The sequence below is a fragment of the Struthio camelus genome, chromosome 7, assembly GCF_040807025.1.
Source record: "Struthio camelus isolate bStrCam1 chromosome 7, bStrCam1.hap1, whole genome shotgun sequence".
In the NCBI taxonomy this organism is placed as follows: domain Eukaryota; kingdom Metazoa; phylum Chordata; class Aves; order Struthioniformes; family Struthionidae; genus Struthio; species Struthio camelus.
The window spans coordinates 9,997,649-10,016,349 of record NC_090948.1 but is presented as its reverse complement, the minus strand read 5'-3'; the positions used below and the strand labels follow the sequence as shown (position 1 = coordinate 10,016,349).

At 39.9% G+C, this 18,701-nt stretch overlaps 1 protein-coding gene across 13 annotated transcripts in view; it reads right to left on the bottom strand.

Annotated features, from left to right (window-relative positions):
* ABLIM1 (actin binding LIM protein 1) overlaps positions 1-18,701 on the bottom strand; it is a 234,607-nt gene that overhangs the window by 96,583 nt on the left and 119,323 nt on the right. For all 13 annotated transcript variants that reach the window (XM_068951639.1, XM_068951638.1, XM_068951649.1 and 10 more), the window contains 2 exons: positions 5,109-5,292; positions 2,374-2,483 (listed from right to left, as the gene is read on the bottom strand). In XM_068951639.1, coding sequence (XP_068807740.1) covers positions 2,374-2,483; positions 5,109-5,292 — 294 coding nt within the window. The remainder of the gene's footprint in view (positions 1-2,373; positions 2,484-5,108; positions 5,293-18,701) is intronic.

Sequence of the window (18,701 nt, the reverse complement as noted above, 5' to 3'; positions counted from 1 at the left end):
GATAGGCATGAAAGAAGAAAGCATTTGTCCCAGAGAACTGACATTCTTTGAAACAGAACATAATGTACAAAATAGACAAGGGCAAACATACAAAACAGTATTGTGCAATCTCCACATGGAAGCCGGCTGCTCGGGGAACAGCTGCACCAAAGATTATTTACGCACTTGTAACACTGGCCATTTTGGAAATTCTGGTCCACGTCTTGTCTGGGCTGTAACATACTTAACTCACAGCAGAGACCATCACAAAGAAAGGGACTGAGCATGTCTTCCCTATGCTTCTTTCCAAAGTTTCACTGGATATTTCAGCACATATGAGACACAAGTACCTATTTCACTGAGGCAGAGGAAGCTGTGAAAGTCTCCATCCTCATGTTAACAAATGATGCATTTTCCAAAAGAAAAATCCTGCTAGGTGACTGTAATGCTTCAGTTTCTTTTGGATGGGGATTTTTTTCTTATGCATCTAGAAAGCCCACTTTTCATGTGAAGTGCATTTCCTCAGCTAGTTCAGGCACTTCACTAAAATGACCCAACCTTTCAGAAGAAAAGGTGATCAGTGATAATTAAAGCTTCCTTACAAGTAACCACACAAGGAATGAAGAGAGAAAGGGCTGAATCTCAGGTAAAGAAATAACATTCTTCTTACTGAAGTGCTTTATAGTGGAAGCACTGACATGGAATACCAAAGAGGAAATCTCTTTGAGGAACAGGGAAATCTAAAAGTATTTACTATTTACTATCTACTCGCCTGTGCTTCACATACTAATACTTCCAAGTAATCATGGGAGACTGACAGCAATATTTGACATAAAATAGATGCATAGTATGAATGAGATTCTCTGCTAAATGAACTTGCATTAAAAAACACCTTATGAAAGAAGGGCAAAGCCATTAGAAAAGATCGATGTGTCTGAGTCAGTCAGCAGGAGAGAAGTGAAAGCAATATGGAGCCGCTTACACTAATTAAAATGTACTCTTCAGTGCCAGCAAGAAAGACTTTGCAGTATTTCAGCCAACTTTTGCACAAAGCCATAGCAGCAGCTGGTCTATCTTTGAAGACACTTTATGAATGTGGATGCTTCATTAGCTTCATTCTTTTAATCAAGCTCATCTGAACTTATAAACACATGCTGGTCCCACCTTCATTGTTTTGTTTGAGTGTTTTGTTCCAAAATGACCAGAAACTCCATACTGTATTTACCTACAAGTAGCTGTCCACAAAAGAACAGTACACACAGTGACAGGTACTTGCAGACTTCTAATTAGTGCACAGTAAACTGTTAAGAGCAGGAGCTTTCTTGTTCTCCCTGAAGGAAACCAACATGGGTAGAAAACGACTTAGTATCCGCCACTTAGTGGAGCCATTTTGAGTTTTCAGACTATACTGGGTAAGTCATTATAGAGTAGAAGAAGCATTGGGCACAAACTGAAACACAGGAAGTTCCATCTGAATCTAGGGAAAAATATTTTTTTACTGTGAAGGTGACTGAGCACTGGAAGAGGTTGCCTACAGACCTTGTGGAGTTCCTTGGAAATATTCAAAAGCCATCTAGACAAGGTCCTGGGTAGCCTGCTCTAGGTAACCCTGCTTAGCAAGAGGGTTGGACTAGATGATCTCTAAAGGTCCCTTCCAACCTCACTTGTTCTGTGATTCTGTGAGATCAGAGCGCTAAAGATAACCCATCAAACTCAGAAAAGGATGAGAAATTTCAATAGATTTTCAAACTACCACAGGCAGAGATGAGTACGCATTATGAATCAGTAATTTACAAATTACCTTATTACAACTTAACAGCAAACCAAGTTAATTCCCCTCCCAGGTTTCCCCCTTTCTCTCTCTTTCCCTTCAATTCTTTTTCTATTTTTTTTATAACGTTTCTTGCGATTCTGATCACAGTATCATTGTCATATCAATCGACCGGAAGCACAAGCCTGGTGGTATTCTTTTCAAAGGATAATGTAATTAAATTAAAATGTTAGAGAGTAGCAGAAAGAACTAATTTCCTCTGACATTGCCCTCTTTTGAATACTTAAACCTGTGCAATTATACATGGAGAATCTGGAATCAGTATACTAACTCTCAAACCACAGATTTCATCAAGTAGATACTTTTCCAATGCCTATAAAGGAATATCAGCCATTTAAAAAATCCTATCTTTTGGGAAAAGTCAGTCATTCACATTAAAACGTGTAAATGTCTTTTCCCATCTGCAGTACCAGTCACAGATACACATGCCCACAAAAAAGCAGAGACGGTTCACAGAGATTACCCACAGTTCTGAAAAGGTACGACTGATTTGAGTTAGTTTCAACCAATTGTTGATGAGCCTCAGCAAGTGACAGGTTTTAGAAAGATGATGGCATACTTACTGCTTGAGGCAGACACTTCTTTTGGACTGGAGGACATTGGCTGAGCGCACATCTGACAGAGACAATCCCTTCCATTAAAGGTAACCCGATCCCCTGGTGGAAATGGGCGCCTGGAGAGTTAAAGAGAAAACTGTATTTTAGCCAAGGTTATGCTAGAAATTTTCTTCTGTTCCCTGTGCCTCCAGTTTGCCGCTTTCCTCTAGTACAATCAATATTTTACAGAAACTCAGGCCAAATGATTTCTGCAATGTGGCCTTGGCAAAGGCAGGCACTGGAATGACTCCAATCCACAGACGCAAGCAGAGCAGAGGTTAGACTGGGCTAGTATTTTGGTTTTAAAAAGTTATCAAACATACTTTATCTAAAGAGGAGAAGACAGTGCAATCCACTTAGACGCAACAGCTACATTTATGATAGTCTCAACATTATACTGTAGGTAGCAAACAGTACAGAAAAGTATTCAAAGGAAGAGCTTGAATTCACCTTGGGGCCAGTAAAGGAACGTGGAGCTACTGATAAATACACTAACTCCATCTGTACTGAGCAATGAAAGTGATGATCATATTGCAGTTGATGCAGCGGCTCACATAAGATGAAATGATACCCATGTTCCTTCTCCTAGAGCTTTAAAATAGGTATCCGCATTACAGAACTGTCCCTGTAATTGCTCCCTCTGCAGATGGTGTCAGGAGAAAAGTAAAGGTTGTACAGACTATGGAAGATGAGTTTGTCCGCTGAACCCCACAAAATCTTAAGAACGTGTGTCAGGCAGAAGTTGACCTTGATTTTAACTCTTATTTGGTGTTTAAGACTGAAGATGAACAACATTTTATATGAGCTAAAATGAGAAACTAAAATGAGAAACTTCTTTAACTGCAAATCTTTTGACAGGTAAGAAGCTTTAGCATCTGAGTACATACCCCCTACATCACACCTCATTCCAAAATTGTGCTTAGCAAATGAACATCTATTTCTTTTCATAAAAGAAAACGTTTAAGGCATAATTCTAACTTCCCTTCCGCTGTCGTTCCTAAGTGTGTCATAAACAAATCAGCAGCAATATTGCCTTTCATGACTCTATCCAGATGACTCATCCTTTGTTCGTTCAACATAAAAAGGTTGGTGCAAGGAAATATACAGAGAGTTGATGCCATATTTCACACCCGTATCGTCCATTTTCACATTGTATTTGGGAACTAAATCTGTAACATACACAGGATATGAATCCCCAACATGCAGTCAATTCACACATAGTATTTAAAAACAAACAGAAAAATGATCAAAATACTTTATATGGAAGAGTCTTGAAAAACTTACTAGGCTACAGGGCAAAGTACTTAATCTACTAGTCAGAGACATCTATGAAAGACTAGGGCAGCACCTGACAAATATGCCACACTAATACCCAGAAGCGTCACATGATGCTCTCTCCAACAAGGTGATCTCTGAATATGGATTCTTGCCTTTCTTGTTCGTGTCATCCCTCCTGCATTAGGTTTCAGATAACTCAGTTGGTGTTAACTTCTGGAAGGGACAAGCTCCTTTCAGTCTAAACATTGTGATTTCTGGAGAACTCCACTGTCCTATTCTTCTCCAAAACTACAAAGGAACAGGCTCTGTGTTCTGGGTCCTCCCTCTCTATGAAATCTATCTACATCTCTCTCCCTCATGCTTCTTATATTCCCCTCATGCAAAACACAAACTCATTTCAAAGATCAGTTTCACTTTCAGGGCTCAGAATGGTAGAAATGAAGACCCTGATAGCCTTAATAATTTCAGCTTAATAAACTGCAAGTATAAGTAACACAATTGGCTTTCTGCAGGATGATGATGGCACCTAGTATCACTCTGCTTTCACTTGATGTTTAGATTATTTTCACTGCTATAAAAAATATGTGCCCCTACTATAAAAACCTACAGAAGCTTTATTTCTTCAAGTGTATCCAAAATATTATACTGGTCGCCACAGCAATAAGGCATATACTAAGACAGCTTAAGTTCTACCCTAGTATCTGTGCCCAGAGCCAGCTAAGAGTGAACACCATACACAGGCACTTTGGGTAGAGTTTAGGCTGTAAAGCTCAGCTGAGATTTTCAAGTATGGAACTGCTCAAATGAACAAGCTGTGAGATCATGTGGAAGATCTGCACTAGAGTCTGGTAAATTCTGAAATAATATCTTAGTGAGAGTTAAAAATGAAAGTTAAAAATACCACCTTTTGTCCCATCCATACAGCTAACTTCTTTGTAGTGAATGTAGAACTGAAGACTGATTCTTAGTAGTCTTCTTCAAGTAGTACTTCAGGAGGAGAGGGGAAACGCAGTTGTTTGCAAGCCACGTGTTCTTACGTGATGTGCAGATGAGACTTAGTATGTTTTCAGTTGTTTAACTATTCTCATAGCCCATCCAGTTTCTGAATTGTGCTATGCAGGATTTTCCTTTGCTTCATTTTCCCCATCATACTAGCCTGATCATCTCTGTTCAACTCAATATGCCTATTATTTCAACACGTAAGCCTGATATTCAATTCCCTCATACATGGAAACAACTTTCTGAGAACAGCGATTTTGTGTCTCAAATAAATGAGTGATATTTTGAAGACTTCCCGCAGAACTTTTCTAACCAAACACATCCTAAAGGAAATATGACTTGAGACTTGTGTTCCATGGTAATGCCATTCTCCCAGTGTTTCTAGTATTGGGTGAATGCAATGCTAGTTGAAAGAGATCACTTACTTGCAAACAGTACAGGCAAAGCAGTTGGGGTGGTAAGTTTTTCCCAGAGCTGTCACTACTTCTCCTTCAACGAACTCCCCACAACCGTTGCAGCGGGTACCATACATGCGCTGGTAATCCAGAGTGCAAAGATACTCCCCGTTCTTAATGAAAAAGCCTCCTTGTGCCAAGTCACAGCCACACACTGGAAAAAAAACAAAACCAAAAAAACACAGACAGATTGGAAAAATATACCTACTAAGGATGTCAGCAATAGTCTATGCTGCCGACAAATGAGATGAGCCTGGTGGTCTTAGTTCCTTCCATCCAGTTTTTGCATTCTCCTGTCACTACATGCCTTTGACAATGCAGTAAATGATTGTTATTCTCTGACAACATGAGAGCTTGTAATAAAGTTTCTTGGAGAAATCTGCATACTCATAACTTCATGCCCTAGCCAAAACCTCAGCTATCTCACACCATCCAGTTAATCGTATTACCAGACCTGTAGAGAAAAAACAGAACTTGAAATTCTCATCGGTATGCTATTAAAGACATGATTAGGCTTGAGAAGAAGATTAGGTCTGGGTAGAAGATACTAGCTCTCAAGTAACTGTTTTTATGACTTCCGGCCACTAAGAACTCTGTTGCTGTTTTTTTTAAAATCTGGAGTTACAAGGGATACATACCACACTAAAAAGAAAAAAAAACAACTCACAAAAAACCCTTCACCCAAATACTTGGGGTTCATGGCCCCCACTAATTGTCTGTTGTAGTGAGTCTACCTTTCCAATCTCAGTCTAAGATCATGGCTTAAACTGGAAAGCTCATTCTCCGAGCAGGTGAATCTTAGGACTCTTTACCACGAACTTCTATTGGACCTACAATAACTGCCACAGCCCTGTATCGGGGGAAACAAAATCTTGAAAACACAGTCTCAAAGCAACCATGCTGAATTACAATGGATGCATGTTTTAGCCTAGGAAAGACAGTGGAGACAGTTCAAGTACATTTATATCCTATCAGAGCATGTTTGTGGTAGATGTGGGCACATTCTTAAGGGACATTAATAAACAAGGTCTGCCTTCTAAGATACATTTTGCATTGCATTTACTCCTGATCAGCACCAATTTACAGAGTACTGGGAACAGGCTGCTTTACAAACTTTTTGCTCTTCTCTACATCTGTAATGCAGAGCTTGAGGACAGAAGATAGCATGACAATAATAAGAGCTCTAGCATGGTGCCTCTTGCCTGTCGGCATAAAAGTTCTACCCGCCCAGTCAAAACCACACTGAAAAGAGCAAAACCCTACAGCAGAAAGCTAATTCAAGATCTTTAGTCAAGACTTAGAGGAGGTCTCAGTCACATGCACAAGGACCTAACCTTTCCATCTGATAAATTTCAGTGGCCACTGTTCCTTCCATGCTCCCAACAGAGATGCTGCTTAGTTTAGCATGAACGTACAGTGACATGGAACTGTGGATCCTATTCTAGGAGCTCCTATTCACTTTTTAGCATGCCCAAAAGCATTTCCAATATGCATGGAATCTGCTTCCTTCAGCACATCTTCTGTACACCACTGGACATTGTGAGAGTCTGCCTTCAACAACCTGAAGTGCTTACAGGAGTATTTCTGATGGGGAAAGAGATTAAGCCAGAGTTCTGGGTTCCTGGGCTGGGCACTCAATCCTTGTTCCCAGATCATGTTAGCATCATGCTGTATAACAAACATCATGCAAATCACTTCACTTCTGTTTCCTAGGAAAGGACTGGACTTGTCAAGATCCCCAAGCTGGCTTTGCAAATGGAACCAGTTTTACTGTCCCAGTGATAGGCTGCAGCACAACTCATATGAGCCTTGTTGCAAGGCAGGGCTTTGTTAGTGGAGATTCAGCTCCCTACTGTCTCAGTTATCCTGCCAAAATCTCTGCCACGCTGCAGTATGTGAATGAACCTATTCGTCTGGAGACCTCCATTACAGTGTCGTTGTATTGCGCTGTATAGACAAACACCTAATCCCCAGACTCGATCAAAGGAGGCAGATACAAGCCCTTCAGTTTATCCCAATGTTCTGGAGGACGGATGGTAGTAATATTGATACCTACAGCAACAACAATATCAAAAACTGTAACTACACAGCAAAGAAATACCAGTAAGCCAGTTGATTCCTTGTGGAATACAGTGCTGTAGAAGATAAATTAAATGGTCTAGAGGAAAAAAAAATCCACTCAAGAGACAAATTCCACACAGCATCTGGATTACAGAGGATTTTCCCAGAGGTATTCACTGTTTTTTGGCAACCAAAGCCATCACTTACAATTCTTTCTCCTAAGGACATGTGGGAAAGTCTCCGGAAGAAGCTAAGAATGCATTAACTACTTTTTGTCTGGGTTTAAGCAACCACTTTAAGTCCACTTTACAAATAGGATGATCCTACTTACCCTGTGGCTTGGGCTGCAATATCACAGTACAGTCATCAGAGCAGAACTTTTTACTTCACTTCCTGGCTCACATATTTTAAATACTAATATCAACTTTAACTGCTAAAGCTTATATTGGACTATATTATCAAAAAGGAGAACAAGAGTATTATGAATTATTATGAAATATTTCCTCCTCTATCCCATTTTCATGTTGCTGTGAATCTGCATTGCTAATTGCCTTATACTTGAAAAGTAATTAGGTGTACGTGGAAGTCAACCAATGCAGGACACTTAGAACCTTTCACTCTTGAAATAATTCCACAGGTCTTTAATGGAGGGGTGTTACTGGTTTGGTTTTCTCAAAGGCAGAATACAGTAGCTTGCCTCCAGGAGGTTATAAAATAAATGCTTTCACAGCACAAGGGACTCTGCCCCTTTCCCTATCACTTGTCCATGTAAGAAGTAGTTTGTACCAGTGCAATATTGCTTTCACTTCAGGGACTGGAGATGAGCAGAAGAAAAAAATATGATTCTATAAGTAGAACAGATATTACCATGTCATACACCAGCACACATTTTCCTGCAAGTGCATGCTTTCTTCTAAGAAGTTTCATGCTGGTGCTTCATTTTGAAACAATGAGTATTTTAGAAATGTTGTGCGGTTCAGATCAACTCCTTCATCTCCGCTCCCCCAGATAATGCTGAGCTGCTCCACCACCACTGCATCAGTACTTCTCCCATTGCTTTAGAAAGTACAGGCTCTCAAAATGTTCAGGGTGATTTTACCATATTAATTTAAACACTGGGAGAAGGTTGTGCTGAAGAGACAATCAGCCATTAAAAATCCATCGAGTTCAGATGACTGTCGCACTCACTGCAAAGATGTCTCTACCATCTATACTTTATGATATAGGCACCCAAACTACACAACAGCATACTGGATGCTGAACAAGGCAAATGGGAATAAAGAGAAGTGCCTGTGTTCTGGACAAATTAGTGTTCCAAGAACTGCTATTGCCTTTCAGTGGCTGATCTGCATTTACATTAGTCTTCTGCATTAGTTACCAGGCATACTATGCCCTCTCTACGGCATGGATTAGATAAACAACTCTAATATTTGGATATAGGCTTGAATGCTAGCTATGTGCAACTTTACTGGGAAAAACAATTGTACAGACTAAATAGTTTTTCCACTGCTCCTTTTGACCAACCAAAAAACATTATGTCCAGGTGCCTGTTTTGCTTTAAGAAAATGTTCATAATGCTACATTGGCATTTCCAGTCAACACGAGACAGAGAGTGATCTACCCAGGACAGACAGCCCCTAAGGAGGCAAAGTGCCATGGGAGATGGGAGACTGAATTTCACATTTCTGCTTTAACTTGAGGTTGAACAAGGGACTTGAACCTACCTATTCAATATCCCACAGTAGCACCAAAAATACTGGACTACTTGCTTCATGAAGGGCTTTTAAAAAAATCTCTTTATTCACTTCTCTGAGAAAGCATAAATAACAGCTGTTGGATGACTTTTAAAAATATATATATACATGGCTGTTCCAGGCATTTTGGTTTCAGCCATTTGTACTGCTCCACTGTATATTGCTGAATGTCTGCAATTCAGTAAGAGAAGCTACTCTTCACAACGGTGTAGGATGCTAGCTTAAGCCTTACTCTGCAAGACACTCCGTCATGTCCTTCCTCATAACATTTGAGTATCTTCAGATCAAATATCAGAATTTCTGATTATTAAGGGATAAATTAATAAGCAGCATTCTAGTTCTCTGCAGTTATAAAGTCCTTGAAAAATTAAAATAAGAAATAGAGAAAAAATTATGAGGGGAACTGGGAATTCCTATCGCTGCCACAAATTCTAAGTATGCTCTTGAGCACAACAATCATTCTCTCCCCTGTTGTAATGAGCTAATACCCTACTAGTTACCTGTCCTGAAAATTAAAATTGCAAGCTCTTTGGAGCAGGGATTGCAAATTCTCTGCGTTTGCTTAATGCCAAGCCCCAAAGGTCTAATGAGTGTTACTGTAACAATAATTAATAGAATACTAATAAACAGAATGCACTAAAAGCAAGTCAGAATTGAAGCAGTACAGTGCTAGCACTCCTCAGGTTTCACGTTTCTGCATAGAATAGCATTTATATTTCATGTGCAAACAAATTACATGCCATGGTGGCACTAAATCCACAAGCAGTCAAAATTCAATTATCAGTGACTTAGGAGAATTACAGAGAACTATTGTTAAGGCTCTGTTATAATGCCGCAAAATGCTCTAAGCTGGTTTTCAGGTATGTCTCCAGGAAAAAAACTCTCTTTCACTCTTCCATTTTTTTCTACTCACCCCCTTTGTGTTTAAAATATTCTTTACAAATTGATTGTAAAAGATTATGTAACCGTTAAGCAGAAAATAATGTGGCCTCCACTCCACATCACCATTTGGCTTAGACCTTTCCTGAGTGGGGAGCCATCTAGACGTTTTCCACTGAAGGTCTAGATGCAAAGCCTAAGCCTACTGACCACTGACTCGCTTTTCCAAGTTACCTTTGGTAGATCCTTACAATTCAATCCTTGAGAAACCTAGAATAATTACTTTAAAGCCTAAAAGCTTTTAGGGATTACCTTAGTATTCAGACTGTCAGATAGCATGGTTCCAGTGAATGAATTGCAGTATTATTATTGCCTACAGTGTGGTTGATATTAGGTGCTTCAGAAGGTGCTACATTTCATAAAGTGCTATGAAGTGCTAACGTATCTACATGAAAGTTTCTTCATAACCTCCTTTAGTTCATATTTTAGCTTGTAGCTAAAGTCCAAGTCTATATATATTTCATCTTCAAGTTAAAGGCACTCAGCATGTTACTGGAGCTGCTTCATATACATATGACCTCTCTGGCTCTTTACTATGGTTCCCAGTTCTACCTAGGGTGACCTTCCGAAAAACTCGTTTAGTCATCATGGCTCACTTTACCTGCCCAGCCCGATTGCTCTCATAAGGTAAGATGATCCAAAGTGACTTTCAATGAAACCTCTGTTCTAGCTACTTTCGAAAATCCAGCTTCAATGTATCACACAGAGGTCTGGGGCAGATAAATCAATGCTTGCAAAAAAAACCCATAAACATGAAATGAAAGGGCTCACCCATTCACAGTTATTAAGCTCTGTCTTTTTTGCTTGGCCACAGGGATTAAAGCTTGGTGAACAAAATGGGGGATAAAATTATGTGGAAAGTCTTTCAAAGGCATTCATAACTGTTACTAAAAAGAAGCTCCCTCTCTTACCCTTTTCTTTACGAAGGCTCCTTTCAACTTAATCTCTTTTTCCCTTTGTGTGAATTCTTTTGCGAGAACGAGTTAAATCCTCTCTTACTGGTAAGTCAAGAATTCAAGCACAAGTAGAACTGCTTATGATGTGAACCACCATCTGACTAGTCATTTTTGGCATATTCACAACAGGAAGCACATACACCAATCTGCAGGAATCGAGGACAAGTCCTGCAAACCTCACATTACAGCAGACTTTCTCAGACAATTTAGCACTAATCACAGCTTTGGGCTACATGGGCCAAACAAGGGTCGCCCAGACCATTAACATCCATGGTCAAAAAAATACTGCTTCAGCAGGCTGCCTTCACTTTCAGTCACTGATAGATTGGATCAAAACGGTAAACATGACTGCATTCACAATTGCTGTATAATTTGCTGTGGATACAAGGAGAGGATTTAAGCAACTTTTTTTTTTTTTTTTTCCGGTAACTGTGCAGAAGTCATAATTCTGACAACAAATCCCCTCAAGCTTAAAAATAATGCCTTATCAATCACACTTATTTATGACCACTGTAGAAATATCACAGAGAAGATGAGCTGCTTGTGATTGTTTTTATTTAAAAGAAAGACCAGCTGCCCAGCATCATTCATACCCCCAGCATCAGCAGAGGCAAGGAGGAGAAACCAGCTGTGATCAATACATACGCACAACAAATCCCAACAGTGCAATCTAGGCAATTACTGTGATACAAATATCATGCCATCAATGAAAAAAGAATTCCAAGACGATGACAGCTAATATGAAACATCAAACTAGGTTCCCTTGGTTTTTTTATGCTGATGGGAAAAACATCCTCAAAAGAATTAATTAGTGGAGCCAGTAATGATGCACAATTCATGCCTGAAAAGGCAAAAAGCAACAGGTATGGTGGAGGCATCCCTCATTTGCAAATAGTTCGGTCACCAGGAATTATGCCAGCCTAGCAGTTCTACAGGAGAATAGGTAACACTTCCCTGAGAACCCTTCCTGCTTGACAAGATGGAAGAAATTCCGTTTTACGTGACAAGAACCTGCCTTCTCAAAGAGACGACACTGAGGAACATTTCCACTAAAATCTATTCCCTGGAGTCTCACAGCACAGCGACAAAAATTTAGCAAAACAAAACCCAACCAAACCATGACTTTCAAAGGCTCCTGGAGGAAAACAGCTTTTGTCTCAGAGTCTGTATCTCAAAGGATTACACGTTCTGAACGTAGGATCCTGCCTCTCTTGTGAACGGAGTGAGCTGGAACGTGGGCCTGCTTCACACTGCATGGACAGCACAGACCTACAAGCCTTTTCTCTCTTGAGCTATAATGGAGATGCATCCTTGGAGCACAAAAGGATTAGAGATATTATCAGTCAGTGCTGCTGACACCTTTCAAAGCTACAAGGTCTCTGCATACAAGCCTAAACTATTAAGAGAAAATGTAGTCGCTCAAGAGCAGTCCAATTGCCTGTGATCTCCAAGGGACCATGATCAGTTTTATATTGTGTTCAATGAGTAGCTGAGTCACTTCCAAGCTTTAACAGAGATGGTGAAAATGAGGAGATTAGAATTTTTAAAAGTGAACGGAAGTACAGTTTGATCCTGCTCAGCATAATGTGGGATTTCCATAGGGTTATTGTCAGTGAGAGTTAAAAACCGGGCCCGTAGTGAAATAACCCTGTGTTCATGTAAGTAAAAGTTCCTTAAAAACTCAAGAAACAAAACCACACAAGCAGATGATATACACGTAAGCATATAGAAGTCTAATGATCTACATCGTCACCATACATTAAATAAGGTCCAAATTCAATTTCCAGTTGGGAATTTGTTCCTTTCTTATATTTCTAGGCTTCATAAAATAGCAGTGCTGTTCTCAGGTAGGGAAATGTTCATGTGTGCTTTACTTCTTATGACATAATGGATTTGTTGTTTGAAGGTAAAAAGGAATTTGGCATTGTATCAGTTTACCGTTTACGTCTACAAAAATGCACAGAAAAATCTGTTTCTTTTTTCTTTTTTTCCTAAGACAGTGCTTAACAAATCCTGTATTGATGAAAGCATGGTTCATGCTCTTATTAAAGTTTCTACATTTCAAATGAACTAATTGTTTCCCTGTCTATTTCATTCCTCTTATCAGCACTTTTCTTGATGGCATAACCTCCTGTTAACCTTGAGTTATTTAAGGAATGAATGCATGACAAAGTAAGACGCAACAGGAGACCAGATGAGGATGCTGAATTTTAGAAGATATGCTGCAGCATTACAGTTACTAGAAGATTGCTGAGAACTATTAAGAAATTGCATACAGCTTTTTGCAAAGGCCGTAACAGAGATCATGATGGCTCTGTTTCTCACGCTCCTGCATCTGTAGATTTTCCGTTGCCATATAGAGATGACGGAGGCATTTTTATCCAAGCTATTTGAAACTGTGACCAGCATTCCCAATAGCTCTGGAATCTCAGTGTCCCATACACTGTATGTTCTATGGCGCTGTGAAATTTCTCTAATTCTTGTTTATTTTCTTCGCAGCTTTCACATTATCTCTTTCTCAATGCTTATGCATTATTTCTTATATCTTCTATTGAACTGAATTGTGCCTTCTTTTGGTCTTCTGTTTTGTATATACTATTTGACCTGCCATTAATTTTTAACTTACACGTTTGGAGCTATTTAAAAATGACTGAAAATTGTAAATAATAGGATCAAGGCCAGAGATGTTTTCCTGCCCAAGTGTAACCCAAACATTTGAAAACTGCCAGTCCGTCATTCCACAGCTTATTCTCATTCATTGCTTTTGTGCCAAAAATACGGTCATCTGTTCTCGCAGTACAGTTCAGTTGCTTGTATTTTGTTCTACAAGGTATTGTGGCTGAGGTCATCATTTAGGCTTGTTTCTCATATCAACCCTGATACAAGCAGGTGATAGGATCTAGAACTAGTGACAGTTTCCTCCATCCTTTACCTCCTTAAAGGGCAGACTGAGGAACCAGAGGTTTGTTTGCTGGAAGAGCTTCTTTGCAGTTCTTCACAACTGCTGAGAGCAGCATACATCATTAATACCCAGAGTTCTTCACATCACAGATCCAGGTGGGGGTTTAGATAAAAGATTCAGTTCAGGGGTTTGGGAGTAAAGCAGCAGAGAGATACGCAATTCCACTGAGGTAGCTGAGTACTGCCTGAAGAGCCTGACCACAAATATCTTTCCTATTCCAAAAGGGGAGGAACACCACAGACCGCAACAAGCTGGCCTTCCCACATGGCCTAGGAATACACTCAAGACAGCATTACAGGATGTTGTGTAAAGGATAGGGAAATTTAGTCTCCAAAAACCTTAGTTCTGCTTGATCACTGCAGAGATTAGCAAAGATTACCTGGGATCAATTAGTACTAAAGTCAGTTGCAGGGGGAGTGGGAAGAAAGGTTCAGTATCTAAAATACCTTCTGAGCAAAAGATGAGATCGCAGTTCTCCTTCCCTTCGCTTGGTCTACAGTCCCCTAGGCTAGCATCCCCCAGCCGCCATCCAGGCCCTCCTCCTCTTCCCTTGAAAAATCCTGACCCTCCCTTTGAGACATTCTGCCTACACAGCTATGTTGAGCCAACTGCCATTATGACACAAATAATTCTCAGCTAGGTACTTAAAAGTGAAAGCCCCAAACAGTCAATGCAAATATTCACTCAACTGAAACCATTTGTGATGACTGAGTTTCAGATGAGCTCCAATTTTTAATTTAATCAGCTGCCCAATCAAAACCATGATGCTGTCTTTAGTCCTATTCAGTTAGTTTTCTTTGGTTTTCTCCTTAACACTGAAGATACAGTATTTCAAATGACATAATACTGCACAGAAGAAACTTTCCTGTCTGAGTCTGAAATGCATGCTCATACCTGAGCTCAACAGCAAGCAAACAACAGCCATGTATAATGTAGCAATGTATAGCTTCCCAAATGAAATATCAATGTTTTGTGCACCAGGATGGGAACAATGGCAGGAATTATTCAACCATTTAAAACATCTTTCACATTAAACTAAGCACTAGCTAGAGATCAAAGTCATTTACGGGTCTGTGGGAAATGAACCTTGAAAAGAATGCAATCAGTGGAAAAATGTCAAAGTTTAGCCTGGGATAGCTTGGCTTTAGTTATCCAGATGAGAGGGCTCTCAAAAAAGAGATTATAAATAAGCAAGCCAAGGATGCAAGAAGAATAGAACAAACAGAAATCTACCTCATTCCTAAACCTACGAAAAAAGCCAGGAAAATGAAGAAGACATTAACGGAGGCCCTTCAGGCTTGACAAGCAGGCATATTGTTCCATTTGCTCAGCGTTGCTAGCAGTGATCTGGCATATAAAACACAGATACATGAATTAAGAGCACCAAAATCAATGACATTTAAAACACTCACAGCAGGTACATGAAGAAAATGGCAAGACTGGATTCATGTTATTTCATCATTCACTTATGACTCTAAGACCTAGAGATTGCAGATAGAGTCATAAAGGCTATTACTTTCTGAAAACCCAACTAACTTTCATTTCAACTAATAACATAAGCTCAGAAATCTATATAAAATGGCTGGAGAACGCTGTCATTTTCAACATTTTTCAATTAAGAAAATATGACAAAATTTTAAGATCATATTTACAATGAACTCTAATGGCACAAAGCATTAAAAGAAAAAGATTTCATTACAGAGAATTTCCCTGTTGGATAGACCTAAATGTGTTACTAAATTATACTTGCCTCTGAGCAAATGGTTACTTAAATCCAGCTGATTGCAAAGCCAAACTTAACTTCAATCCTTAAAGGAAAAAAAACTATTTTGTTATTTCTTGCCATTAAAAAAGGTGATATATAGGATAGATTCTGCAGTATTTGATTCATAGCACAATCTAATACGTCAGTTAATGTAGACATTTTGCTTACAAGTACAACCTTTTCTTCTTGGAGGGCAGACTTACTAAATCTAAAGCCACAAGAATATAGAAATACCACTGAGTAACTATCAGTAAACTAAATTTGGATGAGACCCTAATGTCAGAATATGCTTCTTAGCTACTGTGATGCTAAATGTAGATTTGTTCGCACAGTGTTAACTTTCTAAATAAGCCCCAGTAAAAACAGCACTGAAATGTGCACATGCGGAATATTTTGAAATGTAAAAATATATATGAGGCTGTATTTTGCATTTCACTCTAAGTAGGCTTAGAGCCATCCTACTGGTATAACATGTTCCTATACTTACAATTCCAATTATTTCTGGAGATAATAAATATGTCTGTATCAAATCCACTAAGAGAAAACTCGTAACAGAAGTTCATGTTGTCACACATAATTATCAAGTGGCTTTAGCAATTGATAATAAGATAATAAGCAAACTTGAGATGGATAATTTAGAGACCAGTATTACATTTGTTTTCTTTTCAATATAGGCAAAGGCATGGACAACTACAGTGATCTCTGCACTGGATTTCTGCAATGCACTGTAGTAGGAGTGCATCTGAAGACCACAAAAGCACTATGCATTTATGGATGTTAACGTTCCACCTCCTCTGTGTTTTCAAATTGGCTTTTTACACAGATATCCCTAAGCTGTTTGAAATTCCACTGATTGATTACTTCAGACGTCGACTCTCTCCCAAACATTTCTTTTTCCTCACTACAAGACTGCTGCTCCTTCTCACAGATTTCCACATAACTCATTTAGAGGACCCAAGACACATGTGGGTAACGCTGCTGGGAAGTGAGATGAAGTACTCAGCAAGAGAAGACAAATATTTTGCCTGTTCTGATCTGACAAGAATTCTAAAATACATCAAGTAATATCTCTTGCAAAAAACACTAGAAGCTAGGGCTATTTAAATATTGCTCTTTTCCATCTTTTTCATTCTTTGGCCATGTACTCTGTGAAACTTTATGTATAATATAAAATTCACAATCTAGAAAAACCTACTTCAGAATAAGGATTCTTAATACCTTGTTATTGTTGCAGAAGACTCTGTCTCATCAAAAAGCGTTGTCTAAATGAGATACTCTGCACACTATGTTTTTAATAAGGATCTCATCAAATTTGATTGAGACAACAAACCCAAGCGACCTTCCGTATTCTCCTAAGAATGCTATGCCTTACTCATCAAGCACCTGTAAAACATCCTGCTGGCCTTCTGCTTTCAAAGGGATCAGTAGTTTACTAAAATCTGACATGGCATCTGTCAACATTCATCAATATCAGCCCTGTAGTGCAATTAATTCCATTTCCTGACAAATGTTGGTCACTGAAATAAACATCAGGCCTACCCGGACTAAGATCAGTGTCAACCGATTGCCATCAACAGCTTTAAATTCCCAAGAGCAACACAAAGAAACTCTTCAGAGTGGGATGAAACTCCCTGGGTTTTTTTCCTATCTGTATCTAAAGAGAGTAAAATTAACAATTTGGTGTTTTCTCCAGAAATCTACTGGAAAGAATCATTTGGAAAACAAATCCAAAACAAGTTGGAGAAGAGCAGGAGAGGACAGGAGAACAATGCAAAGTAGAATTATGAGCCTGATTTCAGCCTAGGGATCTAGATTTCAGTCTAGTTTCATTGCCAATGTGCTGAATACTCTTTAAAATCTGCTGCACCCCTGAAACAGCCCACTGTCACCCAGAAGCTGCGGCAACTAATAAGAAAGAGCCCTCTCTGCTGCTTCTGGGTTATGGTCAAAGAATCACACGTTTGTTGAGGTTAGAAGGGACCTCTGGAGATCGTCTAGTCCAACTCCCCTGGCTCACGCAGGGTCGGCTAGAGCTGGCTGCCCAGGACTGTGTCCAGCTGGGTTTTGAACATTTCCGAGGATGAAGACTCCATAACCTCTCTGGGCAACCTATTCCAGCGGTCAGCCACCCAACATAGTGAAGAAGTGTTTTCTTATGTTCAAGTGGAACTTCCTGCGTTTCAGTTTGTATTCATTCTGTCTTGTCTTGTCACTGGGCACCACTGAAAAGAGTCTGGCTCGGTCTTCTTTAATCCCTCCCATGAGATATTTATACACACATATATACTGATATATATCCCTAACAAATCTTATCTTCTACAGCCTGAACAGTAACAGCTCTCAGTCTCTCCTCATATGGGAGATGCTCCAGTCTCTTAATAATCTTTGTGACCCTTTACTGGGCTCGCTCCACTAGGTCTGTGTCTCTCTTGTACTGCGGAGTCCAAAATTGGACCAAGTGCTCCAGACAGGGCCTCACCAGTGCTGAGTAGAGGGGAAGGATCACCTCCCTCGACCTGCTGGTAACTCTCTTCCTAATGCAGTCCAGGATGCCATTAGCCTCCTTTGCTGTGAGGCCACAACGCTGGCTCATATTCAACTTGTTCATCAGGACCCCCAGGTCCTTTTCTGCAGAGCTGTTTTCCAGCAGGTCAGACCCCAGCACGTACTGGTGCATGGGTTTATTCCTCTCTAGGTGCAGGACTTTGCCCTTCCCTTTGCTGTACTTCATAAGGTACCTCTCTGCCCACTTCTCCAGCCTGTTGAGGTCCCTCTGAATGACAATGCCACCATCTGGTGTATCAGCCACTCATCCCAGTTTTGTATCGTCTGCAAACTTGCTGAGGGTGCACTCACTCCCATCATCCAAGTCATTAATGAAGCAGTTAAACAGTATTGGACCCAGAATCAACCCTAAGGATACACCACTAACGGCTGGCTTCTGACTGGGGGCGAAGAAGGCATTGAGAGTACTTCGGCCTTTTCAGAGTTTTTTGTCACCAGGGCCTCTGCCCCATTCAGCAGCAGGCCCACATTTTCCGTAGCCTTCCTTTTGCTGCTTATGTATTTGTATTTCTTGCTCCCTTCACATCCCATACCAGATTCAACTCAAGATGGGCTTTGGCC